This window comes from Gadus macrocephalus, chromosome 9 (genome assembly GCF_031168955.1).
Source record: "Gadus macrocephalus chromosome 9, ASM3116895v1".
Classification (NCBI taxonomy): Eukaryota; Metazoa; Chordata; class Actinopteri; order Gadiformes; family Gadidae; genus Gadus; species Gadus macrocephalus.
In genome coordinates, this window is record NC_082390.1 from 9,886,974 (window position 1) to 9,911,839 (window position 24,866).

The 24,866-nt window shown below is 50.5% G+C and overlaps 1 protein-coding gene across 4 annotated transcripts; it reads right to left on the bottom strand.

Moving 5' to 3' along the window:
- Nucleotides 1-245: 245 nt before the first annotated feature.
- Nucleotides 246-24,234, bottom strand: LOC132464301 (plasma membrane calcium-transporting ATPase 1-like). 4 transcript variants are annotated; one of them, XM_060060609.1, is made up of 22 exons: nt 22,471-22,976; nt 22,030-22,105; nt 20,376-20,898; nt 17,268-17,465; nt 14,684-14,941; nt 14,045-14,170; nt 13,736-13,933; nt 13,552-13,578; nt 12,670-12,804; nt 11,521-11,735; nt 10,595-10,837; nt 9,375-9,616; nt 8,162-8,399; nt 7,648-7,827; nt 6,561-6,648; nt 6,276-6,382; nt 4,576-4,767; nt 4,212-4,425; nt 3,066-3,277; nt 2,463-2,570; nt 1,738-1,926; nt 246-1,335 (listed from the first exon to the last, which is right to left on the bottom strand). In XM_060060609.1, the coding sequence occupies exons 3-22, from the start codon at nt 20,572-20,574 to the stop codon at nt 988-990; spliced, it is 3,717 nt and encodes a 1,238-aa protein (XP_059916592.1). In that variant the 5' UTR covers nt 20,575-20,898; nt 22,030-22,105; nt 22,471-22,976; the 3' UTR covers nt 246-987. The 4 variants fall into 4 exon arrangements, with proteins under 4 accessions (XP_059916592.1, XP_059916591.1, XP_059916590.1 ...); XM_060060608.1 differs by lacking the exons at nt 22,030-22,105; nt 22,471-22,976 and adding an exon at nt 24,006-24,234; XM_060060607.1 differs by lacking the exon at nt 22,030-22,105.
- Nucleotides 24,235-24,866: the final 632 nt, after the last annotated feature.

A 24,866-nucleotide genomic window follows, 5' to 3' on the forward strand; every position in this document is an offset into this window, starting at 1 on the left:
AGGACTCAGTTCTGCTGGCCCTAAAGCAGTTCAGCCAATCACACCTCACCTTGCTGTGTTCCTATGGCTAGCACTAACAGCCTCGCTGTGTAAAGTGTTCCTATAGCTACTGCTAACACTAACACTCACGTTAGCTTTCTGCCGTTCTCGTGATATCATAACGTTCAGCGGGTCTAGGCTAGTGAATCTAAACATTAAAAAAAACCTTGAACACAAAGTGACAGAAAGGTATAGGTAAGCCATACTGGTCGACATGTTTGTGAGTCTTTATTCAAATGTTTCGATCATCCAACCAGAGACTTCACTTGTTACTTTTACAAACACAAACATTAATTACGTCACCTGACTCTTTTGTTATTTAATTGATTGAGTATTTAATGGAGTCGCCATTGTTACCACGTCGCCATGGAGCCAACAGCGGGTGGTGGTGAGAGTCACCACTGGCGAGGAACTGAGAGGATGAGGAGGGATGAGGAAGGTTTAAGTTTCATGTTCTACCAACTAGGAGCGACCAGGGAGGTAGAACATTGTGGTTCTGATCTAAGATCAGATCTTTACTCTTTCAACGTCCTACGGAACATCTGGTTCCCAACTTCAATTTGTGTCTTCCTTCTTTTTCTCTAGAAGTGAATAAATAAAATAAATACAACAATTACAATAAAGGAAAATAAAACATTTCTGTTTAAGGGTTCCTGTGTGCGAATTCCAACATTCCTTTTTAGACATTTTTCCCAAATTGGTTCTTTTACCGTAAATCCCTTTGGTGGTTAAGCATTTCCTTGTTCTTGTCTCCGCCCCCCCGGGCCCTAAGTCAATCAAAGTTGACGCTCAAACAGAACACACGAGAATAAACTCCCAACAAGGGTAAAAACACACACAGTTTGGAGTCCTCCAATGGGAACAGTCCAAACGTCGAGGGGGCGTTCCTGTTGGCCGGCTCAGCATTGTCATCACTGACTCCGCCCCCATGTGGGCGGAGTTGGCTCCTCAGAGGGAGGTCTCCAGACTGTGGAGGGGGCTCCCGGGGCAGGGGGAGGGGCCTGAAGAGGAAGAATGGGGCGGGGCTCCTAGGTGCAGTGGGTGGATCCTCTCCAGGGCGTTGTTGTTGTTCTGATTGGGTGACGCAAGAGAATGGGGCGGGGCCACGGAGTTCCGCTTGGTGGGGGCGTCGTCATCGTCGCCCACGTTATCGTCGATGAGCGGGATGTGGGGCTCCGAGTCCTCGATGCGGAACTCCGGGTGGGTCATGAAGTTGTGGATGGAGCTCCGCGACTCTGGCGTCTCCAGGCCCTCGTACGGGGACATGGTGTCCCGGAAGGCGTTCACCACCCGGATCTGAGGAGGAGCACACACCAGCCCTGAGACCTTCACACGCCTCCTAGACCTGCTGGAGACCGCCAGACCTCCACGCCCTTCACACAGCTCCTAGACCTTCACACAGCTCCTAGACCTTCACACGCCTCCTAGACCTGCTGGAGACTGCCAGACCTCCACGCCCTTCACACAGCTCCTAGACCTTCACACAGCTCCTAGACCTTCTGGAGACCTTCACACACCTCCTCTTATGCCTGCTAGCTGGGCGGGGCTGGCTGGGGTTTAGCTCTGAGTTTTAGGTTCAAATTGGGTTTGAACCCAGAACTCTGAACTAAACCCCAGCCAGCCCCGCCCAGCTATGAGACCGGGACCAGGGAGAGGTCCAGGACCAAGGAGGATACTGGGACCAGGGAGATGACCCACCTGGGTCTGGATGCGGTTGAGGCCGCGGCACCAGAGCACCTGGCCCCGGCGGAGCTCCATCTCGGCGTGGTCGATCTCGTCCAGGTCGTCCATCTCGTCCAGCTCCTCCTCAGGGATCTCCTCCTGCTGCGTGCCGTGGCCAGCCGTCTTCAGGAACTTCAGACGGCTGGTGGGGATGGTGGACACCACCTGGGAGCCAATCACAACACTGCTGGTTAATACACACCGGCTGGGAGCCAATCACAACACTGCTGGTTAATACACACCGGCCGGGAGCCAATCACAACACTGCTGGTTAATACACACCAGCTGGGAGCCAATCACAACACTGCTGGTTAATACACACCAGCTGGGAGCCAATCACAACACTGCTGGTTAATACACATCGGCTGGGAGCCAATCACAACACTGCTGGTTAATACACATCGGCTGGGAGCCAATCACAACACTGCTGGTTAATACACATCGGCTGGGAGCCAATCACAACACTGCTGGTTAATACACATCGGCTGGGAGCCAATCACAACACTGCTGGTTAATACACACCGGCTGGGAGCCAGTCTCGGCGAACACACCTTTTTGATTTTGTTTTAAGTATATCGCAGACTTTATGACTAACTCACCTGTCATTTGAACTAGACTTATGACTAACTCACCTGTCATTTGAACTAGTACAAAACGACTACCTCACCTGTCATTTGAACTAGTATATAACGACCACTCACCTGTCCCCAAAGCAATGATCCGAAGCCCAGGAAGACGCACCACAGCCACTGTTCCATGCTGAGACTCACACAGCTGAACGGCTTCCCCCCAAACTGCACGATAACGAACTGGAACGCATACATACCTGAGTAAGTGATCACTAAAGAGCTAGAGTCTGATACATACCATAGTTACTGATCACTAAAGACTAGAGTCTGATTCATACAATAGTTACCGATCACTAAAGACTATAGTCTTATTCATACCATAGTTACTGATCACGAAAGACCTAGAGTCTGATTCATACCATAGTTACTGATCACTTAAGGCTTCTGACCCATGCCATAGTTGCTGATCACTAAAGACTAGTCTGATTCACAGCATAGTTACTGATCACTACAGACCTAGAGTCTGATTCAAACGATAGTTGGAGATCAGCCGAACCTGATGCTTGACAGCCAATATCAACCTTACCATGGTTCAGGTAGTGCTCTAAACAGAGGGTTTACCTGGACGAAGAAGCTAACACTCTAAACAGAGGGTTTACCTGGACGAAGAAGCTAACACTCTAAACAGAGGGTTTACCTGGACGAAGAAGCTAACACTCTAAACAGAGGGTTTACCTGGATGACGAAAGTGCTGAGGACGATGCTGCAGAAGATGGGGTTGTTGAACACGCCGTCGAAGACGTTCCTCTCGCCGTGGATCTTCCTCGCGTTGATCTCGTTGAAGAGCTGCATGAGGACGAAGGTGTTGAAGACGATGGTGTAGTGCTCCGAGGGAGGGGCGTGGAGCGGGGCGTTGCGGCCGCAGTCGATGTCCAGCAGCCTCTCACCTGGACATGAGCAGAGGACAAGGTGGCATACATTACCTGTTACAGATACAGGTGTGTTACCTGTTACAGATACAGGTGTGTTACCTGTTACAGATAGAGGTGTGTTACCTGTTACAGATAGAGGTGTGTTACCTGTTACAGATAGAGGTGTGTTACCTGTTACAGATAGAGGTGTGTTACCTGTTACAGATACAGGTGTCTTACCTGTTACAGATACAGGTGTGTTACCTGTTACAGATACAGGTGTGTTACCTGTTACAGATAGAGGTGTGTTACCTGTTACAGATAGAGGTGTGTTACCTGTTACAGATAGAGGTGTGTTACCTGTTACAGATAGAGGTGTGTTACCTGTTATAGATAGAGGTGTGTTACCTGTTACAGATACAGGTGTGTTACCTGTTATAGATAGAGGTGTGCTACCTGTTACAGATAGAGGTGTGTTACCTGTTATAGATAGAGGTGTGTTACCTGTTACAGATACAGGTGTGTTACCTGTTATAGATAGAGGTGTGCTACCTGTTACAGATAGAGGTGTGTTACCTGTTATAGATAGAGGTGTGCTACCTGTTATAGATAGAGGTGTGTTACCTGTTATAGATAGAGGTGTGCTACCTGTTACAGATAGAGGTGTGCTACCTGGTATACATAGAGGTGTGGTACCTGTTGCAGATACAGGTGTGTTACAGATACAGGTGTGTTGCCTGTTGCAGAGAGAGGTGTGTTACCTGTTACAGATACAGGTGTGTATCCTGCTAGAGGGCAATTTTTATTTTTTACATTTGACCTCTGATGCCAGCATTAGAAAGTTTGAATTTCCCCAAACAGTGAAAGGTTGTTTGTGATTAATCAGCAGGAAGAATCAGCGCTCTCCAGGCGGGTCTGGAGAGGCTGTTGAGGAGGGGGCGTCACCGGGGGGGGGGGGGGGGGGTGGTACCTGCAAACAGCAGGGTGAAGATGGTGATGAGCTGGTAGACCCCGTGGCCCAGGATGTTCTTCATCATGGTCCTGGAGATCAGGGGCTTGTTCCGGCCATAGGGCTTCCTGAGCAGCAGGGCCTCGGTGGGTGGCTCCGTGGCCAGGGCCAGCGAGGCCAGCGTGTCCATGATGAGGTTCACCCACAGCATCTGAACCGCCTTCAGGGGGGAGTCCTGGGGAGAAGGGGGAGGAGGGCTTAGAGAGACGGACAGGAGAGGCAGACAGGCAGGAGAGAGAGATGGAAAAGAGAGACGGACAGGGAGGAGAGACGGAAAGAAGGACAGACAGGAAAGACAGACAGACAGAGAGACAGACAGACAGACCTGTGTGATGCAGGCTCCAGTGAAGGCGACGATGACCGCCACCACGTTGACGGTGAGCTGGAACTGAAGGAACTTGGAGATGCTGTCGTAGACGTTCCTCCCCCACATCACCGCCTTCACGATGCTTGAGAAGTTATCGTCTGTCAGGATGATGTCCGATGCCTCCTTGGCCACGTCAGTACCGGCTATACCCTGTAGGGGGAGACAGGGGTGACAGAGTCGGCACCGGCTATACCCTGGGGGGGTGACAGAGTCAGTACCGGCTATACCCTGCAGGGGGAGACGGGGTCAGTACCGGCTATACCCTGTAGGAGGAGACAGTGTGCGCATGTGTGTGTGGTGTGTGTGTGTGTGTGTGTGTGTGTGTGTGTGTGTGTGTGTGTGTGTGTGTGTGTGTGTGTGTGTGTGTGTGTGTGTGTGTGTGTGTGTGTGTGTGTGTGTGTGCATCAGTGGAGGAAGGAGGAAGATCCTCCTTAACATTGTTGAGAATAAAAAATGTAGATTGCCCAGACTACTAATGAATTAATGGCCTTAAATATGACCACTTTAATGCTTTTGTATATGTAATGTTCGTTTCCCTCAGTAAAGGGGCATTAGCATCTAGCATGATTTGTATCAATTCACATAATTATCCCTCCCTGCTATTTTGTAACACCCTGAAACCTCTTGAGTCTCACATACTTATGCCACCATACGCCACTAACAGTGCAAGCAGGCCAATGGCAACCAAGCACACAGTCCTTCCTCCCTCACTTTAAAAACAACCAGCCTGCCACTGGTCTGCATGTATATATCTGCGTGCGTTTGTGTGTTTATGTGCGTCTGTGTGCGTGCGTCTGCATGTGTATGTGTGTGTGCATTTGTGTGTGTGTGCGTCTGTGTGCCTGTGGGTGTTTCTGTGTGTGTGTGTGGAGGCCCGTCTCCTGTCACAGCTCCCTTAGAGGGTTAGTTTGTTGCCGGGAGCAACAAGCTCCCTGTCTGTCTCCGGTCTGACGAGATATGCTGTTCCCATGTGACTGCTGGATTCATCATGTGACATCTGCTGTCATCTACTGACTTTTACCTCCGGCATGGGGGGGTAACAATGAGAGTGTCCCCTCAGAGTGTTACCTATTTTAAGCACATAAGCTGCCCCCACATAGCCACTAGGAAGCAGGATCGAACACACAAGCTGCATTACCCTCACATAGCCACTAGGAAGCAGGATCGAACACATAAGCTGCAATAACTACTCCAGCCACAGATGGCAGCCCCTTTAGACAGGTGAGGAGTGCGGGGCCATTACGTCACACCGCCCACTTCACATAGGCCACGCCCACTTGATAGAAACCAGCGCAGAGATCAGATTTAGGCCAGAACTAATAGGTAGCCCCACCGAGAGGACCGGGCCTAAGCCCGGGACTCGAAGTAGTGCACGATATTATTCTCATACGTGTTAGATACAATTCCCTCCCTTTTGCCTCATAGTCACCATACCGAAATAGGCCTACTTTCACAAATAAAGTGACTATTTAACTCACTATTTAACTAACATGTTAACGTGTAAAAATAACCTTTTACATTAGCTGCTAGGTTAGCCAAGGACCAGGTAGTTGCTAGGCTAGGTCCAGGTGGCTACTAGGCTGGGCTGGGCTGGGCTCGTCTAGGCTAGGTCCAGGTGGCTGCTAGGCTAGGCTAGGCCAGGGTAGGCTAGGTCTTACCATGGCGAATCCGACGTCAGCCTTCTTGAGGGCGGGGCCATCGTTAGTCCCGTCCCCTGTCACCGCCACCACCTGCCGCTGCTCCAACACCGTGCTGTCGATGATGCCTGCAGGATGACATCACCATGATAAATCTAATCTAGATTTATCTGGGTTCTAGATGTATCTGTATATCTAGGTTCTAAGTGTGTCTTGGTTCTAGATGTATCTGTGTATCTAGGTTCTAGATGCATCTGTGTTTCTAGGATCTAGATGTATCTCTCTAGGGGAAGAGGAGGGACCAACCTTTCACCAGAGTGTGTTTGTCGGTGGGAGACGATCGAGCCAGGACTCTCAGCTTGGGCCAAACCTTATCGATACGCTCCTGCTCTATCTGAGAGAGAGAGAGAGAGAGAGAGAGAGAGAGAGAGAGAGAGAGAGAGAGAGAGAGAGAGAGAGAGAGAGAGAGAGAGAGAGAGAGAGAGAGAGAGAGAGAGAGAGAGAGAGAGAGAGAGAGAGAGAGAGAGATGGCAGTGCTAATGCTTTTGTTTTGCCTGTCTCAATCGCCTCCTGTAGCGGAGCATTGTGGTTACGGGTTGCTGACTGGCTCATATAAAGCCGGGTTGAAGATGGCGTCTCACTCTCTCTCTCGGTCGGTCTGCGGCGGGGCACGGGAGTGAGGTAAGCTGTGCCACCCAGCAAGTAAGTGTGAGGTTTTGTTTCCTGTTTTCCTTTCCTTTCATTTTCTAACCACCTTGGCTTTTTCTTCTGTTAACGGGGTTTTTGCTATTTGTTTCACTTACATGGAACTCTACGCTCATGCTCAACCAGTAAAATCATTGCTTTTCCCCTCAAACCCTGTTGTCAGACTCTTTATGTCGTGTTATCCAAATCTGCTGATAAATGTTCGTTGGTGAGTGAGACACAGAGAGAGGGTGTTAGAGTACTTGTACTGCATTAGAGAGTATTTGTAATGCATAATAAAGGTATTTGAACTGCGTTACAGAGTATTTCAACTGCGTTGCAGAGTATTTGAACTGCGGTGCAGAGTATTTGTACTGCGTTGGAGAGTATTTGTCTGCGTTGGAGAGTACTTGTACTTTGTTGGAGGTTAATTGTACTGCATTGGAGGGTACTTGTACTGCGTTGGAGGGTACTTGAACTGCATACTAAATGTACTTGTGCTGCGTTGGTATACTTGTACTGCATTGGAGGATACTTGTACTGCAAACTAAATGTACTTGTTCTGCGATGGAGTGTACTTGAACTGCTTTAGAGGGTACTTGCACTTAGTTGGAGGGTATTTGTACTGTGTTGCAGGGTACTTGTACTACGTTGGAGGGTACTTGTACTGCGTTGGAGGGTACTTGTACTTCGTTGGGAGTATTTGTACCTCATTCAGCTCGTTGCGGATCCTGCGGTTGAACTCGCGCCCTTCCATGCACAGGAAGTCGTCGCCGGGGTTCAGGATGCCGCACTTGAGGGCGATGGCGCGGGCAGTGTTGATGTTGTCCCCGGTTACCATGCGCACCGTGATGCCCGCGCGCTGACACTTCCTGATTGCGTCTGGGACCTAGGGCAGATGTCAAAGGACAGACCCGGTCAAGGTCAGCGGAGAGGACTTTGGCCAAACCAAATGTCAATCTGGAGGACAAGTGTGGAGGACTCTTATTTTGTCAAAACGGATGATAGATACACTACAACAATAAGGACTTTTATTTTGTAAACAGATGGTAGATGAAGTGCAGCAAGAAGGACTTTATTTCATGGTGGGGATGTGGCTGGAGACTAGGGCGTACCACTTTTATTGTGTAAATCAGATGCTAGGCTAAGACAAGCGAGGAGGACTTTTATTGTGTCTACCAGATGCTAGACTAAGATATGCGAGGAGGGCTTTTATTGTGTACCTCGGGTCTGACGGGGTCCTCGATGCCCACCACACAGACGCAGGTGAGCGCGGAGAGGATGTCTGCCTCGTTGTCCCAGTCGGGCTCCCCGTCGGCGGGGGGGAAGTCGCGGTAGGCCAGGCAGATGGTGCGGAGGCCCTCCGACGCCATGGGCTCCACCACCTGCTCCATCACCTCCTCACGGTCCTGCGCCTTGAAGGCCTTCGCCTCGCCACTCGCCGTCAGGATCTTACAGCACCTGGAACCCCCAGACCAGTAACACATTAGACCCCCCCAGACCAGGACCAGGACCACGTCAGACCAGGACCAGGAACACATCAGACCAGGACCAGGACCACGCCAAACCAGGACCAGAAACACGTCAGACCACACCAGGACCACATCAGACCCCCCCAGACCAGGCCCAGAGCTCCGTTCCGATATCCATACTTCCATGAGTACACTTAAATGTAGTACACTATCCACATGCACTAAGTGCACAGATTTTCAGATGTCATTGTTGTTCCAAATCGAATACTCTGTGGTGCACTAACCGGATATTACGATCGCTACTGCCGCCGCGGCTCGTCTCCCGTAATAAACATCCCACTTTGAACTGTGAACTCTTAGTCTTTACGCCTAGCAGCTATAAAAAGCTATAAAAGCTACAAAATGACTCCATTAATGCATGCTATGTTGAAAATGCGCCGACGTTGGCTCAGCCTGGCTCCGCCCTCTTCCGCTACATAGCTTAGATGGCTGCCGTTGAGTACGAATAGTGTACATGGATCCACACTCAGCGGGCTGACCGTTTTGAGTACACCCTCCGTGTCCTTTCAGTCCACTTATTTTCGCCCCGATCTTAATTGGAACACCCTTCATACTCAAACTAAGTATAGTAAGTAAGGATAGTATGGATATTGGAACAAAGCACCGGACCAGGACCAGGTGAGATCAAGCAAGGACAAGGACCACATTAGACCAAACAAGGACCACATCAGACCACCAGGACCACATCAGACCAGACCCCACCAGGACCCCATCACCCTAAACTAAACTAGACCAGACTAGGCCAGGACAAGATAAAAAGACCAGCCTTGACCAGACCAGAGAGAAAAGAGCAGAATACAGCAGACTACTTCCATGACAACATCCCCCCACTCAGACCCTCTGTGCTACGACCTCTGACCCCTGTGCCACCCCTGCCCCCCCCCCCATCAGGGTGAGGACCTACTTCTTGAGCAGGATCTCCGAGGCGCCCTTGCTGAACATCTGGTAGCCTCCGTCGGCGTTCTTCAGCACGGTGCTCATGGACTTGCGCACCGAGTTGAAGGTGTACACCTTGAAGAGCCGCTCCTCGGGGATCAGGTTGCGGACCGCCTGGTAGTCCCGCTTCAGGTCCAGGCTGAAGCCCAGCAGGGCGCACTCCGTCTTGTTGCCGATCTGCCGGGGCAGCCCCCCCTCCTTCTCCGGGGCCTGAAACACAGCCGCCTCCGTCAGCCTCAGGGCGCGGCTACACCACCCTTGGTGTGGTCGTTTAGGAGGCGAACTTTCTACATTTATGTGTACACGTTGTGTAATGGGTGGAGCAGGTGTAGCTGGACTCAACATGATTGACATGGTGTAGTGGGTGGTGTAATGGGTGGTGTAGGGGTAGCTGGACTCACCATGGCCGAGGTGGTGTAATGGGCGGTGAAGTGGGTGGTGTAGCTCACCATGATCTTGGTGGTGTAGTGGGTGGGGAATTGGGTGGTGTAGTGGGTGGTGTAGCTCACCATGATCTTGGTGGTGTAGTGGGTGGGGAATTGGGTGGTGCAGTGGGTGGTGTAGCTCACCATGATCTTGGTGGTGTAGTGGGTGGTGTAGCTCACCATGATCTTGGTGGTGTAGTGGGTGGTGTAGGTGTAGCTCACCATGATATTGGGTGGTGTAGTAGGTGGTGCAGTGGGTGGGGGAGCTCACCATGATCTTGGTGGTGTAGTTGGTGGTGTAGCTCACCATGATCTGGGTGGTGTAGTGGGTGGTGCAGTGGGTGGTGTAGCTCACCATGATCTTGGTGGTGTAGTGGGTGGTGTAGTGGGTGGTGCAGTGGGTGGTGTAGCTCACCATGATCTTGGTGGTGTAGTGGGTGGTGTAGCTCACCATGATCTTGGTGGTGTAGTGGGTGGTGCAGTGGGTGGTGTAGCTCACCATGATCTTGGTGGTGTAGTGGGTGGTGCAGTGGGTGGTGTAGCTCACCATGATCTTGGTGGTGTAGTGGGTGGTGCAGTGGGTGGTGTAGCTCACCATGATCTGGGTGGTGTTGTGGTTGGTGCAGTGGGTGGTGTAGCTCACCAAGATCTTGGTGGTGTAGTGGGTGGTGTAGTGGGTGGTGTAGTGGGTGGTGTAGTGGGTGGTGCAGCTCTCCATGATCTTGGTTGTTTAGTGGGTGGTGCAGTGGGTGGTGTAGCTCACCATGATCTTGGTGGTGTAGGCGCAATTGACCCCGATGCCCGTGAGCAGGAGGTCCAGGAGGCGGGCGGGGACGAGGTCGGGCTCCGGGACCTTGCGGTAGTGGCGGCCCCCCAGGTACGCCTGCACCACCGTCATGCGGTTCATGGTGAGCGTGCCCGTCTTGTCCGAGCAGATGGCCGTGGCGTTGCCCATGGTCTCGCACGCGTCCAGGTGGCGCACCAGGTTGTTGTCCTTCATCATTTTCTGAGGAAGAGGAGGACAGACTTCAGAGTCACAGTGACCCCTCTGGTGGGGCGCCGCTACTGCAGCGGCTCTGTGTGCTGGACCGGCGGCCCCCAGCCTGGGCTCGGGGCCCGGGATCGAGTCGCAGCTCACGTGGTACCGGATCACCAAAAATATCAATACATTATTTGTATTACTTTTTTAAATGTTATTGCTGCCCTGTAAAGTAACTCCTCCTTCAAAACAAAATGATTGATTTAGCGAGCTTGTTCAGGAAACGGGCATAGGTTTAATATATTCAAAATAAAACAGGCATTGACATTGGCCGCTTGGTAACCAATTGTTTGCCACAAAAAAGCAGCTGGATAATCAGAGAGAGAGCTGCTCATGGTTTTTTTCTCTTCAACATTACATGACTTTTAAGTGAAAAGGCGGAACTTAAAGTAAGCTATATGGCCTAATCTGAGGCAAAAGTGTGGCGACACTACACATTACATATAACAGTGCAAAATTATCATCGTAAAATACACAATATACTGTCTCCCTAGCAGCATTACACACAAAAATGATAAACAGGTAACTAAGTGGTCCCTAAGAGGATTGTTTTTTGTCTCTCATTTGGACTCGGCCTGGACTGGACTCAAACCTCTTTGGACACAGACTCAACAAGCGCTGGTCTTGGACTCAATAAGTCTGGGAGGTACCTTGACGGAGTAGGCCAGGGAGATGGTGACGGCCAGGGGCAGACCCTCGGGGACCGCCACCACCAGCACCGTCACCCCGATGATGAAGAACTTGACGAAGAACTGGATGTAGACGGGGACGCACTCTGACACCCAGGGGAGACCCTGCACCCAGAAGGTGTCCACCGCGAAGAGGGTGATGAGGATGACCACCGTGATCCCCGACATGAAGAGACCTGGGGCAGAAGGGTGGAGGTGAGGGGGGTGGGGGTGAGGGAGGTGGTACAGGAACAGAGTCATGGCCAACAGGAAACACTTGAGGTCCAAGCTCTCCTCAACAATGCAGGTGAAAGCTCAATATATGTAAAATGGATAATATATAGAGAGCAGGAGAGTGGGCTAGTGTGTGTGTTTCTGTGTGTGTGTTTCTGTGTGTGTGTGTGTGTGTGTGTGTGTGTGTGTGTGTGTGTGTGTGTGTGTGTGTGTGTGTGTGTGTGTGTGTGTGTGTGTGTGTGTGTGTGTGTGTGTGTGTGTGTGTGTGTGTGTGTGTGTGGTGGCCCTTCTCCTGTCACAGCTCCCTTACAGGATTAGTTTGTTGCCGGGAGCAACAAGCTCCCTGTCAGTCTCCTGTCTGACGAGAGATGCTTTACCCATGTGACTGCTGGGTTCATCGTGTGACATCTGCTGTCATCTACTGACTTTTACCTCCGGCATGGGGGGCTTACAATGACACTGTCCCCTCAGAGACATGCAGGATTCTATGATGTCTCCTCAGAGACATGAAGGTCCCTCTGATGTCTCCTCAGAGACATGAAGGTCCCTCTGATGTCTCCTCAGAGACATGATGGTCCCTCTGAAGGTCCCCACCTCAACATGTCACTGAGGAAACATGATGCTGCTAGGATAGGCTAAGTTAGGTCTTGCCATGGCAAATCTGACATTGGCCTTCTTGGGGGCGGGACCCTACAGATCCAATCTAAACTAATTTGTTACCCATCTTGCCGAAGGCTTGGGAAACATGCACTAACTAGAAACATGCTAAGCACACACAAGCTAGCCACACACAGGCTAGCCTCAAGCAAACTAGCCACACACAAGCTTGTAAAGAGCTTTCTAGCCGCAAGCTAGCCAGCCCAACCTTCTCACGCTAGCTAACATTAGCATGCGTACCTGCTTTGCCGATCTGGACGGCTAGCTTGGTTAGCTTCCCCTGCAGGACAGATTTCTCCTTCTTCGGGAGGTTTGGTTTCTTCTTCTCTCCGTCGTCGTTCAGAGGTTGCATCTCCACGGCAACGCCATCTTTACCTGCTCAGGTGAGACTCAACATTAGGAGTTGTTCATTAAGAGACACCTTTCACATTAAGCGTCTGCTCATATAGACCCCTTTCACATTAAGAGTCTGTCTATAGAGAGACACCTTTACCATTAAGAGTCTGTTTATATAGGGACACCTTCACATTAAGAGTCTGTTAATATACTGGGATAGAGAGGTTTTCCTATTATGTTGGTGAGGGGAAGGAAGTGAGGAGGAGGAGGAGAGGGAGGAGGAAGTGTGGAAAAAGGAGAAGCAGGTGAGTGTACTAGCAGGCTAGTCGTAGCAGGCTAGCCGTAGGGCTAGCGTTAGCAGGCAGCCAGTAGAGGGAGCTCTGCTGTTCAGACGGGATGATGTTTGGTTCAGGGATTATGATCCTACTCAGGGATTACTGGCCCTCACTCTTTATATATACACACACACACACACACACACACACACACACACACACACACACACACACACACACACACACACACACACACACACACACACACACACACACACACACACACACACACACACACACACACACGGAAGAGGTGGGTAACAGGAGGAGCAGGAGGAGTTGGAGGAGCAGGAGGAGGTGTGTGACAGGAGGAGGAGGTGGAGGAGGTGGGGGATAGGAGGAGGAGGTGGAGGAGGTGTGGGATAGGAGGAGGAGGTGGAGGAGGTGTGCGACAGGAGGAGGAGGTGGAGGAGGTCATGATGCTAGTGTAAGAGATAGTGGGCGGACTCACCTTTCTTCCCCTTTCCCTCTTTCTTACCTGGAAACACAAGAAGAATATATGACAGGGTTAACACCCAACAGACAGACAGGGAGGCAGGCAGACAGACAGACAGACAGAGACAGAGAAGACAGGCAGAAACGGACAAGAGAGAGACAGACAGAGAGACAGACTGACAGGCAGACAGTCAGCCTACTTTTGTCTTTCTTCTCTTTCTTTTTCCGCTCCCTCTCTTTCTTCTTCTCCTCCTTCTTTTTCTCCTTCTTCTCCTTCTCCTCCTCGTCGTCCTCCTCCTGGTCCGCGGCGCCCAGCAGGGTGAAGATGATGCCGGTCTGAGAGTTCACCCCCACGGCCGTCACCAGCATCTTCCCAGAGCCCTCCATCACATGGGTGCCTGGAGACACAGGGAACATGAGGAGAGAGGAGAGGAGAGAGGTGAGAAGAGGAGACGGGAATAAGAGAGAGGAGAGGAGGGGAGAGGAGAGGAGAGAGGAGGGGGGAGTACCAGAGAGGAGCATGGGATCTTTGTCCAGGGTCTTTTTGACGTGGTCTGACTCCCCGGTGAGGGAGCTCTCGTCCACCTTCAGGTCGTTCCCCTGGATCAGCACTCCATCCGCAGGCAGCAAGTCCCCTGAAGCCCAGACCATCACTTAGTACCACGAGATAGATACTCTGTATACTCTATAGTAGTATTTAGTGATGTACTGTATATATATATATATATATATATATATATATATATATATATATATATATATATATATATATATATATATATATATACACACACAGTACATCACTAAATACTACTATAGAGTATACAGAGTATATACATATATACAACAGGTCCCATGGACCCCAAACACACCACTTAGTACTAATATATATATTTATAGATAGATAGATATAGATAAACAGTACACATATGTATGTATATACAGTATATACATAAAATAAATATCAACATCATTTACTTGAAACCAATAATTTACAGCAGACAAGATGAGAGTAGAGGAGAGGAAAGAAGAGAGAGGAGAACAGAGAGGAGAGAGGAGAGCGGAGAGAGGAGAGGAGAGAGGAGAGAGGAGAGAGGAGAGAGGAGAGAGGAGAGAGGAGAGAGGAGAGAGGAGAGAGGTGTCCTCACCATACTTGACCTGGGCCACGTCTCCCACCAGGATCTCAGACACCAGGACGAGGACCAGCTGCCCCCCCCTCACCACAGAGAACCTCTGCTCCTGCTCGATGCGGCTCTGCAGCCCGCGGAACTGCTTCTCCTTGGACCAGTCGTTGAAGGCCGTCACCAGGACAACGCACACCACCGACAGGAGGATGGCCGCGCCCTCGATCCAGCCCGCCTCCGCCTCGCCCTCGTCCTCCACCCCACCTGCCGCTCGGCCACAGTCTGGACACCACCCGACCCCAGAGTTACATCACTTCCTCCCAGTCTGGACACCACCCGACCCCAGAGTGACATCACTTCCTCCAAGTCTGGACACCACCCAACGCCAGAGTGACATCACTTCCTCCCAGTCTGGACACCACCCGACCCCAGAGTGACATCACTTCCTCCCAGTCTGGACACCACCCGACCCCAGAGTGACATCACTTCCTCCAAGTCTGGACACCACCCAACGCCAGAGTGACATCACTTCCTCCCAGTCTGGACACCACCCGACCCCAGAGTGACATCACTTCCTCCCAGTCTGGACACCACCCGACCCCAGCATTACATCACTTCCTCCCAGTCTGGAAACCACCCGACCTCAGAGTTACATCACTTCCTCTCTGAACACCACCCGATGTCCAGAGTTACATCACTTCCTCTCTGAACACCACCCGACGTCCAGTTACATCACTTCCTCCCTCTGGACACCACCCGACGTCCAGAGTTACATCACTTCCTCCCTCTGGACACCACCCGACCCTCAGAGTCAGATCACATCCTTCTCGGTTGGAGGTGCTGCAGGTCTGACTAAAACGACTACTAGACAGCCTCTCTCTCACTCTCACCATGGCTCCCACTCTCTTCCACTCTCTCACCCTCTCTCACCCTCTCTCAACCTCTCTCACTCTCTCCATAATTCTTACACTCTCTCTCTTACTATCGCACGCTTTCTCTCTTACTCTCACCCTCCCTCTCATTCTCTCACCCTCAGTAGCATCACTAATGAGGGGCACCACAATAAGTGCCCCTCATTTTAACCCTGTGATGATAAACCATCTCTCCTCATCGGTTTCATTCCCCGACCAAAGAGACAGAAGGGATATGAGGTTGTCTCCAGGACAACCATTAGGAGGAGACAAGTTACTAGGTGATGAGGAGGTGACATGGTTGAGATGACGAAGATCACCTCTGGGATACAAACTTCTATACAAACTTCTATACCCTTGAACAGATCTGACTGGCACTTATAAACAAATGTTCCTTACACAACCTTTAAGAGAATCTATACCAAATGACAACAAAACTGAACCACAAGCTAACTGGTGCAGTGATTCAAACTGAACCATAAGCTGACTGGTTCACTGGATCAGAACTGAACTTAAACCAAGTATGGTTAATAAGATAACCGTAAAAAGAGAGTAAAGTCTAGGTTAGGCAACTTATTTAAGAAACATTTTGACATATTTGTTCAACTTTTCACATCCCGACAGCAATCAATGAATCAAATGCTCAAAAAATAGGGAAGAATGACTCTGGAATCTGTGGCTGTTGCAGACCTGTAAGAAGCATGTCCATCAATCCGTTGGGACGAATGCCATGATTGGACGGCCCCCCTGTCCGTCAACCTCCCTACCCGCCTGCACGCACCCTGACCGTAATCCCATTGGGCCTGAGTCGAACGAACAGGAGGATCTGCCCCATGGGCTCGCTGCCTGGAGCCCTCTGCCAGAAGGGCTTAGGGACGTCAGGTGACATAGCAAGGAGAGCTAAGGAGCATGGAGAGCTAATTACATGTAGTGAGGAGGAACGCATTAAACACTTCAGCCAGGAGGCCAGCTTGATTTCTCTTATTGTTTATCCGATTTAGCTGCCAGCTATTTTGTCTACAAATTTTAGTTTCCAGTCACAGTGTGTTTAACCTTGCACAACTGTTTGTTCACATTTATGGGTTAAGGTTCGGCAAAAGGCATTAAGGCAAACCTCTCCAAGGTGAGCTAGGCGTGTGTTTTGGGGGAGGGGCTTTGGAAGGAGGCCTGGATTTTTGGGTTGGATACTTTCAAAATCCATCTTACTCTGGCTGGTTCCTCCAAATTGCCTGACCTGGCTCTGATAAGATAAACTATATAAAAAAGACTGAGCTTGAAAAACAAAATATTATAGTGGGAACTGGATTGACTTGGAAGAGTCATTAATAATCCAGTTCTAACCCCATTACCCTCCTGACATCCCTCAAGGTCTCCCTCTCTGGGTCTGGGAGGTTCTCCTCTGGGTCTGGGAGGTTCTCCTCTGGGTCTGGGAGGTTCTCCTCTGGGTCTCCTCTGGGAGGTTCTCCTCTGGGTCTGGGAGGTTCTCCTCTGGGTCTGGGAGGTTCTCCTCTGGGAGGTTCTCCTCTGGGTCTGGGCGGTCCTCATCCGAGTCCTTTAGAGGACGGAGGGTGAGGGGGGTCTTAGAAGGTGGGTCTGAAGCTCGTTGAGACTGGAGCTGTGATTAGGGCTGTACTGATGAGGCTGGCTAGCTCTGCTATGATGAGCATGGGGTTGAGCGTGTCGAGTGTGAGTCTTACTCTCCCTCCTGGTGTCGGGGGGGTTGTAGAGGGACAGGGACAGCGAGATGATGGCCGCCACCTCCAGGATGATCAGGGTGACGTCCTGCAGGGCCTCCCACACCAGGTGCAGGAAGGTCTTTGGCTTCTTGGGAGGGATGTGATTCTGGCCGAACCCCTCCCTCCGTCGCTGTAAGTCCTCGGCAGTCCCGTCCAGCCCTGAGCACCGAGGAGAGGAGACAGGAGGTCAGGACCAAGGAGCTGAACAGGTGGAGCAAATCGGCTAGCATCCTAGCTTCCTAGGTCTCCTAGCAACCTAGGTCTCCTAGCGTCCTATGTTACCCACTGTCCTAGGTATCCTAGCGCCCTAGCTCTAGTGGCTTGGTTTAAGAGGCGATCAGGGACTCAGGGCAGCCGATCAGGGAGACAGTGCTGAGGTGTAAACGATGGCTTCAGTGACGTTACTCATGTTGGGAGGAGCTATGCAAGTGTCACGGAATACTTCCATCACGTGCATATTTCCATAGCGGATGGTCCCAATGTGTCTGCATCCATGGCAACGGCACCATGGACTGCCGTATCCATGGTAACTCACCATGGATAGGCATGATAGCGCTGCTACTAACCAGCTGCGGGCTAACAGTGACGGCTCCCCCCACTGGATGAACACTAGCAGAGCTAACCGTCTCTGACAGCCCCCCCACCGCCCGCCTCCAGTCAGATACAGATGAGGACTTCAGAACAACTCCAGCTTCGGTATGTCTAACTAGCTCATAACTTATAACATCTAACTAACTAATAGCTTATAAGATCTGACTAGCTCATAACTTATAACATCTAACTAGCTAATAGCTTAACATCTAACGAGCTAATAACTTATAACATCTAATTAGCTAACAACTTAGAAGAGGAACGCAGAGGAGGAAGGAGATGAGGTCGAGAGGTTAGACAGTATAGAGACAGGTCATTAAGGAGCAGGTAGGGGTTAGACAGTACAAAGACAGGTCATTAAGGAGAGGGTAGGGGTTAGACAGTAGAGAGACTGGTCATTAAGGAGCAGGTAGGGGTTAGACAGTACAGAGACAGGTCATTAAGGAGCAGGTAGGGGTTAGACAGTACAGAGACAGGTCATTAAGGAGCAGGTTGGGGTTAGACAGTACAGAGACAGGTCATTAAGGAGCAGGTAGGGGTTAGACAGTAGAGACAGGTCATTAAGGAGCAGGTAGGGGTTAGACAGTACAAAGACAGGTCATTAAGGAGAGGGTAGGGGTTAGACAGTAGAGAGACTGGTCATTAAGGAGCAGGTAGGGGTTAGACAGTACAGAGACAGGTCATTAAGGAGCAGGTAGGGGTTAGACAGTACAGAGACAGGTCGTTAAGGAGCAGGTCGGGGTTAGACAGTACAGAGACAGGTCGTTAAGGAGCAGGTAGGTGTTAGACAGTAGAGAGACTGGTCATTAAGGAGCAGGTAGGGGTTAGACAGAACAGAGACAGGTCATTAAGAAGCAGGTAGGGGTAAGACAGTACAGAACAGGTCATTAAGAAGCAGGTAGGGGTAAGACAGTACAGAACAGGTCATTAAGGAGCAGGTAGGGGTTAGACAGAACAGAGACAGGTCGTTGAGGAGAAGGTAGGGGTTAGGGGATACTCTGACCACTAGACCAGGGATGGGCAACTGGTGTCCCGCAAACGTCCCGCATCCTCACTCAGTCATGCCCGCACATAATAAAAAATATATATATAATAAAAAAAATATGTAGATATATTTTCTTTTATGAAGTTACAGAAAACTCAGTCAAGAAAGATGAGAAGCAGAGTATCTGTTCATAGAATTCAAAGGCAAACCCATGTGTCTAGTTTGCTTAGAAACGATATCAGTCATGAAAGACTTCCACTTAAGTCGCCACTACAACTACTATAACTGCAATGAATATCATGCTTGTTGGGTTTGAGTTCATTGAGTTGTTGCACTTAATGTTCGGCCACTGTTTTTCAGTTTTGTGACATCATTGAATGATGATGTATGTCCTTTGCACTGATAAAAATACTAACCATTCAATGTGGCGGTTTGAGCATGGAAAACATGAAATTAATGTATGTTGGTTCAATTAACATACCATACATAGGTTATGAATCTGGACGATTTTTTAGGTGATGGCCATCCCCAAAATGCACCAGAATACAGGAAATCATATCTATCAAATTCAAAATTTTGTAGCTTCTCTCAGCTTACGTTTATTTGAAGTGCGCAGTCATGCGGCCCTCTGACGGTTATGATGAAAAATGTGGCCCTCTTTATCATGAAAGTTGCCCATCCCTGCACTAGACTATCCAGTTGATGTTTTAATGAAAAATGAAGATTGAAGTGAGCTGTCCTCAGACTATAAATAACCAGAGTGCTGAGGCGTGTCCAGACATGTCCTCTTCCACCCACCTCCCCATGGACACATCATCAACACATTCCCATGGCTCTGCCCAGGTGAGTCAGCATCACGCCCGGCCAATCAGCTCTCAGCACTAACAACATGATGAGTGACGTCATCATATTTCATGACTACAGTGTTGAAGTATCATCCTTGCACAACTACTGAGCACCACCAAGGTTGTGGTGGTTTTAACTGAGTGGTGTAAGGAATGATTGTCATTGAGGTGGTGCTCAGTGGGTGGGGTTGGATCTAGGTGATTAGGGATCTGATTTGATTGGATGTGTACAGCAGTAGAACTCAATCAATCATATTGGTGGGAAGCTAAGCCCCTCCCCCTGGGAGGAGCTCGGATTGTAACGGCAACACACCTGGTGAAATCTCCTAACCCCACGGAGACCATAGTTACAAACACCATCCCCATGGTTACCTACACCATAACCATGGTTACCACCAACATAAATAACACCATCACCGTGGTTACCACCAACATCACACCATCACCATGGTTACCACCAACACCATCACACCATCACCATGGTTACCACCAACACCTCACCATCACCGTGGTTACAACCAACGTCACACCATCAACGTTGCTAACCCCAACATCTCACAATCACCATGGTTACCAAAAATCACCATCTAGGATAACCCGATAAAGAACCCGATTTGGCCTGGGTGTGTAGCAAAGCGGATGTCGTACCATTGACGGGGGAGGTCCTGAGCTTGGCGCAGAGCCCGCCGACGTCGCCGTAGACCTCCTGGATGTGGGCGGCGCCTTCTGACCCCTTCAGCTCCATCAGCGCCTGCAGCTCCTTCACGGAGACGCTGAACTCCGGGGCGATATGATTAGCCTCCGCACGGCCGCCGCGCTTCGACACCCGGAACGAGTTGTTAGCCATGGCTGAGCTCCGACAGGAAGTAGAGCACAGGAAGTATAGAGCCTGATCTCCGGGACCACCAGAAGTAGGGAACAGGAAGTAGATAGCCTGGGCTCCTGAAGGACAGGTAGTAGATAGGCTGACCTCCCGAAGTACAGGACGTAGAGGACAGGAAGCAACACAGGAAGAAGAGGGCAGAAAGTAGAGGACAGGAAGTGGAACCGGAGGTCTTCCTCAGTGGTTATTCCGTGTTTCCCTCGAGGTCGCTAAAGGTCCGACATGAAGAAATCCATTTCCTCCATTCTCTTCCTGGGGCTGAGGAGGTCAGAGGTCACAAGCCTACATCTGAAAGCAGCAGAAACATTTCCAGAATTAATATCAACCACATCATACATGGGTCAGCCATGATGAGATAAGGGTTGAAGTTACACAATGGCAGTAGGGATCGATTCTATCTGGAGGTAATTAAGGCTTCTCTATTACAGGTTAATAATGTGTCTGGGAAATAGTTTGTAAAATATGGAATTTAATGAAACTACAGCCTAATAAATTACAAACATAGATTTGTATCATACACATGATACAGGACCATGTTCGACCCTAAATGTCCTACAAATATCGACATAGAACAAATAAATCTCCACACACACACACACACACACACACACACACACACACACACACACACACACACACACACACACACACACACACACACACACACGTTTGTTCGTTCTGTGCTACCGTAGAGGATGGATGGGAGTTGGACGGTGACCCACTCCCTATGTAGATATTAAGTGCTCATTCTACGTCAACGAAATTTACTTTTATTGGATGATGCATTTCTTAAAGCGTACAAATGATTACCTTGGAACAGAGCATTTCACCGGGACACTGGGACCTGACCATGCACGTATCACTGTACTGGTGTTTCTGCCCGCTAATTACATTAAGGACCGTAAGCCGGTCTCCCATTGGGTCACACACACACTGGAGAACCGTGAACACACTCCCGCTTTACCGGCTGCACATGCACAATCAACATTAACGGGAATATAGACGGACAAGGCACACATGAAACGCCAGTGCGCAGGAGCGTGTTTGTGTTGCTTGGCAACCGTCCAGTCCCAGTCCGGTGTGGAAGTATTTGTGTTGGCGTAGCCAAATAAATGATGAAGTAAACCATCAAACAAACCATAGTCTGTGGTTTATTACAGTTCACTAACATATGGCGCTGGTAGGACCGGTGAACAAAATCATCTTCACATCGGAGCGCTTGTAGCCGCGACCGAATCACTGCCCTGAAACAACCATCCTTCTCACGGTGATCATCACACCAACATCACCGACGGACTATTTGTGTGTTTTTAAACGAAACCTCTCCGCGTGTGAGCTCTACTCCTCAGATTACGACCTTTGGGATTTGACCCTCCGACTCAAATCATCCCGTTTAATCTGCAGGTGCAGGTTGTTTACCTGTCTCTCTGACCAATCAGAGCGCTTTATGGTCCCCACGTGGGGTCGAACCCGTAGATAAAACTAGAGATGGATTCTGTTGGTCAAATCAAACCGTTTGAAGAGAGATCTGGATTGGCTTTATTGTTTTACCTAAATATAATATAACATAAAATCATTCAAATTGTATTCAATTTAACACAAACGAAGGGAAGAGAACACAGCTCACGACACAGTGAACATATTACATATTTGTCCTTTAAAACAAACATGGGACTTAAAACCAGATAAGAACAAATAACAGACTAGTAGTGCACTATTTACACGCATGGACCCTGAAAGTTGTCCCTGAAAGGTTGATGAATATATTAACTGTTAAAACCAAACATGTTTCCTCACCAGCAACACTGTGCAAGAACATAACCGCACCATCACATAGTTTGGAGAACAGAGGGTACTCACAGTCTCCCCTGTCGCTCTCCTCGCCCAACTCCGTCCGAGCCCCCTCACTCTGTCCGAGATCCCTTACTTTGTCCGCGACCACTCACTCAGTTCGAGAACCCTCACTCTGTTCGAGCCCACCTCACCTCGGTCGGCACCCCGCTGGGTCTACTGAACACACTCCGTTCAGAAATAAGATTCGACCTTCAAGCGGAGCAGCGGGATGGCGGTAGCTCCAGCGGAGAGGAGAAGAGAGCCGGCAGGATGATTATCTGAGGAAAAGCCTCTGGCTAATCTAATTAGACAACCGGTGGCCATGGGTGTTCGCTGCTGCTGCGGGCGACTCAATTTAAACTCCTGAGGGAAGCACGGCAAGCGCTCACACACGCGTCGCTACGCATCGCCAACGGTACTTCCACTGTGTTCGAGACCCGCCGCCGCCAAACTCTATCTCAGCTCAGTCAACTGTCCCTCCTCATCACAACCTCACAGAAAACATTCTGACGGTTTACTCTGAATGAGCGGCAGAGGAACATACCAAGTGAGACCTGGGGAGGGGGCGACAGGTGGCTCACCTGCTCTCTAGAGCGAGGGGGGGAGGGAGAGCGAGCTAGGGGGAGGGAGGGGGGAGGGAGGCGGTTGGGAGATAGGGAGGTATGGTAAGGGAGCGGTGGATGGGAGGGAGGGAGGTGGTGGGGAGGGAGGGAGGTATGATGAGCGAGGGAGGACGGAGGGAGGTGGTGGGGAGGTATGGTGAGGGAGGGGGGGAGGGAGGTGGTGGGGAGGTATGGAGAGGGAGGGAGGGAGGGAGATGGCTGGGAGGCAGGGTGAGGGATGGGGAGGGAGGGAGGTGGCGGGAGTAGGGGGGTGAGGATGGGGAGGAAGGCGGGGTGCTGAAATAGTTCCTTTGTTAAAGCCTGAACATGAGATTAACAGTGTAGACGATCAAACTGTCAGTGGTAGAGCTACAGGTAGAGGTACAGGTAGAGCTAGAGGGGTACAGGTAGAGCTAGAGGGGTACAGGTAGAGCTAGAGGGGTACAGGTAGAGCTAGAGGGGTACAGGTAGAGGTAGAGGGGTACAGGTAGAGGTAGAGGGGTACAGGTATAAGTAGAGGGGTACAGGTAGAGGGGTACAGGTAAAGGTAGAGGGGTACAGGTAGAGGTAGAGGGGTACAGGTAGAGGTAGAGGGGTACAGGTGGAGGTAGAGGGGTACAGGTAAAGGTAGAGGGGTACAGGTAGAGGGGTACAGGTAGAGGGGTTCAGGTAAAGGTAGAGGGGTACAGGTGGAGGTAGAGGTAAAGGTAGAGGGGTACAGGAGGAGGTAGAGGTAGAGTAAGAGCTACAGGTAGAGGTACAGGTATATACATGATATATATACATGATATGGATAATATATATACATGATAGATAAATTCATGTTAGATAAACATAACAGATCTACATGATAGATCTAAACATGACAGATCAACATGAAAGAAGGTATCTACGAGGTAATACAACAAAGGATTTAAATGAGGGGACCTGTTGGTTAACGAGGTGGGCGGAGTTACTTACATGTGTCCACAAGCACGAAGACGTGTCTCTGAGTAGGAAGTGAGGTCATCTTTCTGATATTTAACATCCTGTCTCCGAGCGGCTGCGGACCCGCGACAGACAAGCAGTGGACTGCTCCGTCGCCGCGGTGATAGGAGAGCACGACCTCATCCAAACAGGATTAAGCTAAAAATAGCCACGCATATCTGCTGGGAGTCAGAGCCGCTGGCAGTGACGACACCTGGTCAGCTCCTGGCACCTCCTCCCCGGTCTCCTGTCCCAGCTCCTCCCCTCCACCACCTTCCATCTTCACCTCCTCCCCAGTCTCCTCTCCCACCTCCTCCGCCTTCCGTCTTCATCTCCTCCTCTATCAACTCTCCCACCTCCTCCACTATCTAGTTTCCCATCTCCTTCCATATTCACCTCCTCCCCTATCTCCTCTCTCACCTCCTCCCCCCTATCTCCTCCCTCACCTCCTCCCCCCCACCTCCTCTCCCACCTACTCCACCTCCTCTCTCTCCTCTCTTCACATTATCTCCTCTCACCTCCTCCCCCTGCCCACCTCTCCCACCGACTCCCCTTCCCCCTCTCTCACCTACTCCCCCTCCACCTCCCCTTCCCCCTCCACCTCCCCCTCCGATTCCTCTCTCACCTACTCCCCCTGCCCCCTCTCTCACCTACTCCCCCTCCACCTCCCCCTCCCCCTCCACCTCCACCTCCCCCTCCGGTTCCTCTCTCACCTCCTCCCACTCCCCCCCTCTCCCAGCTACTCCCCCTCCATCTCCCCCTCCCTCTCCCCCTCAACCTCCAACTCCCCCTCAACCTCCACCTCCCCCTCCACCTCCTCTCTCACCCCCTCCCCGATCTATTCTTTCTCCTCCT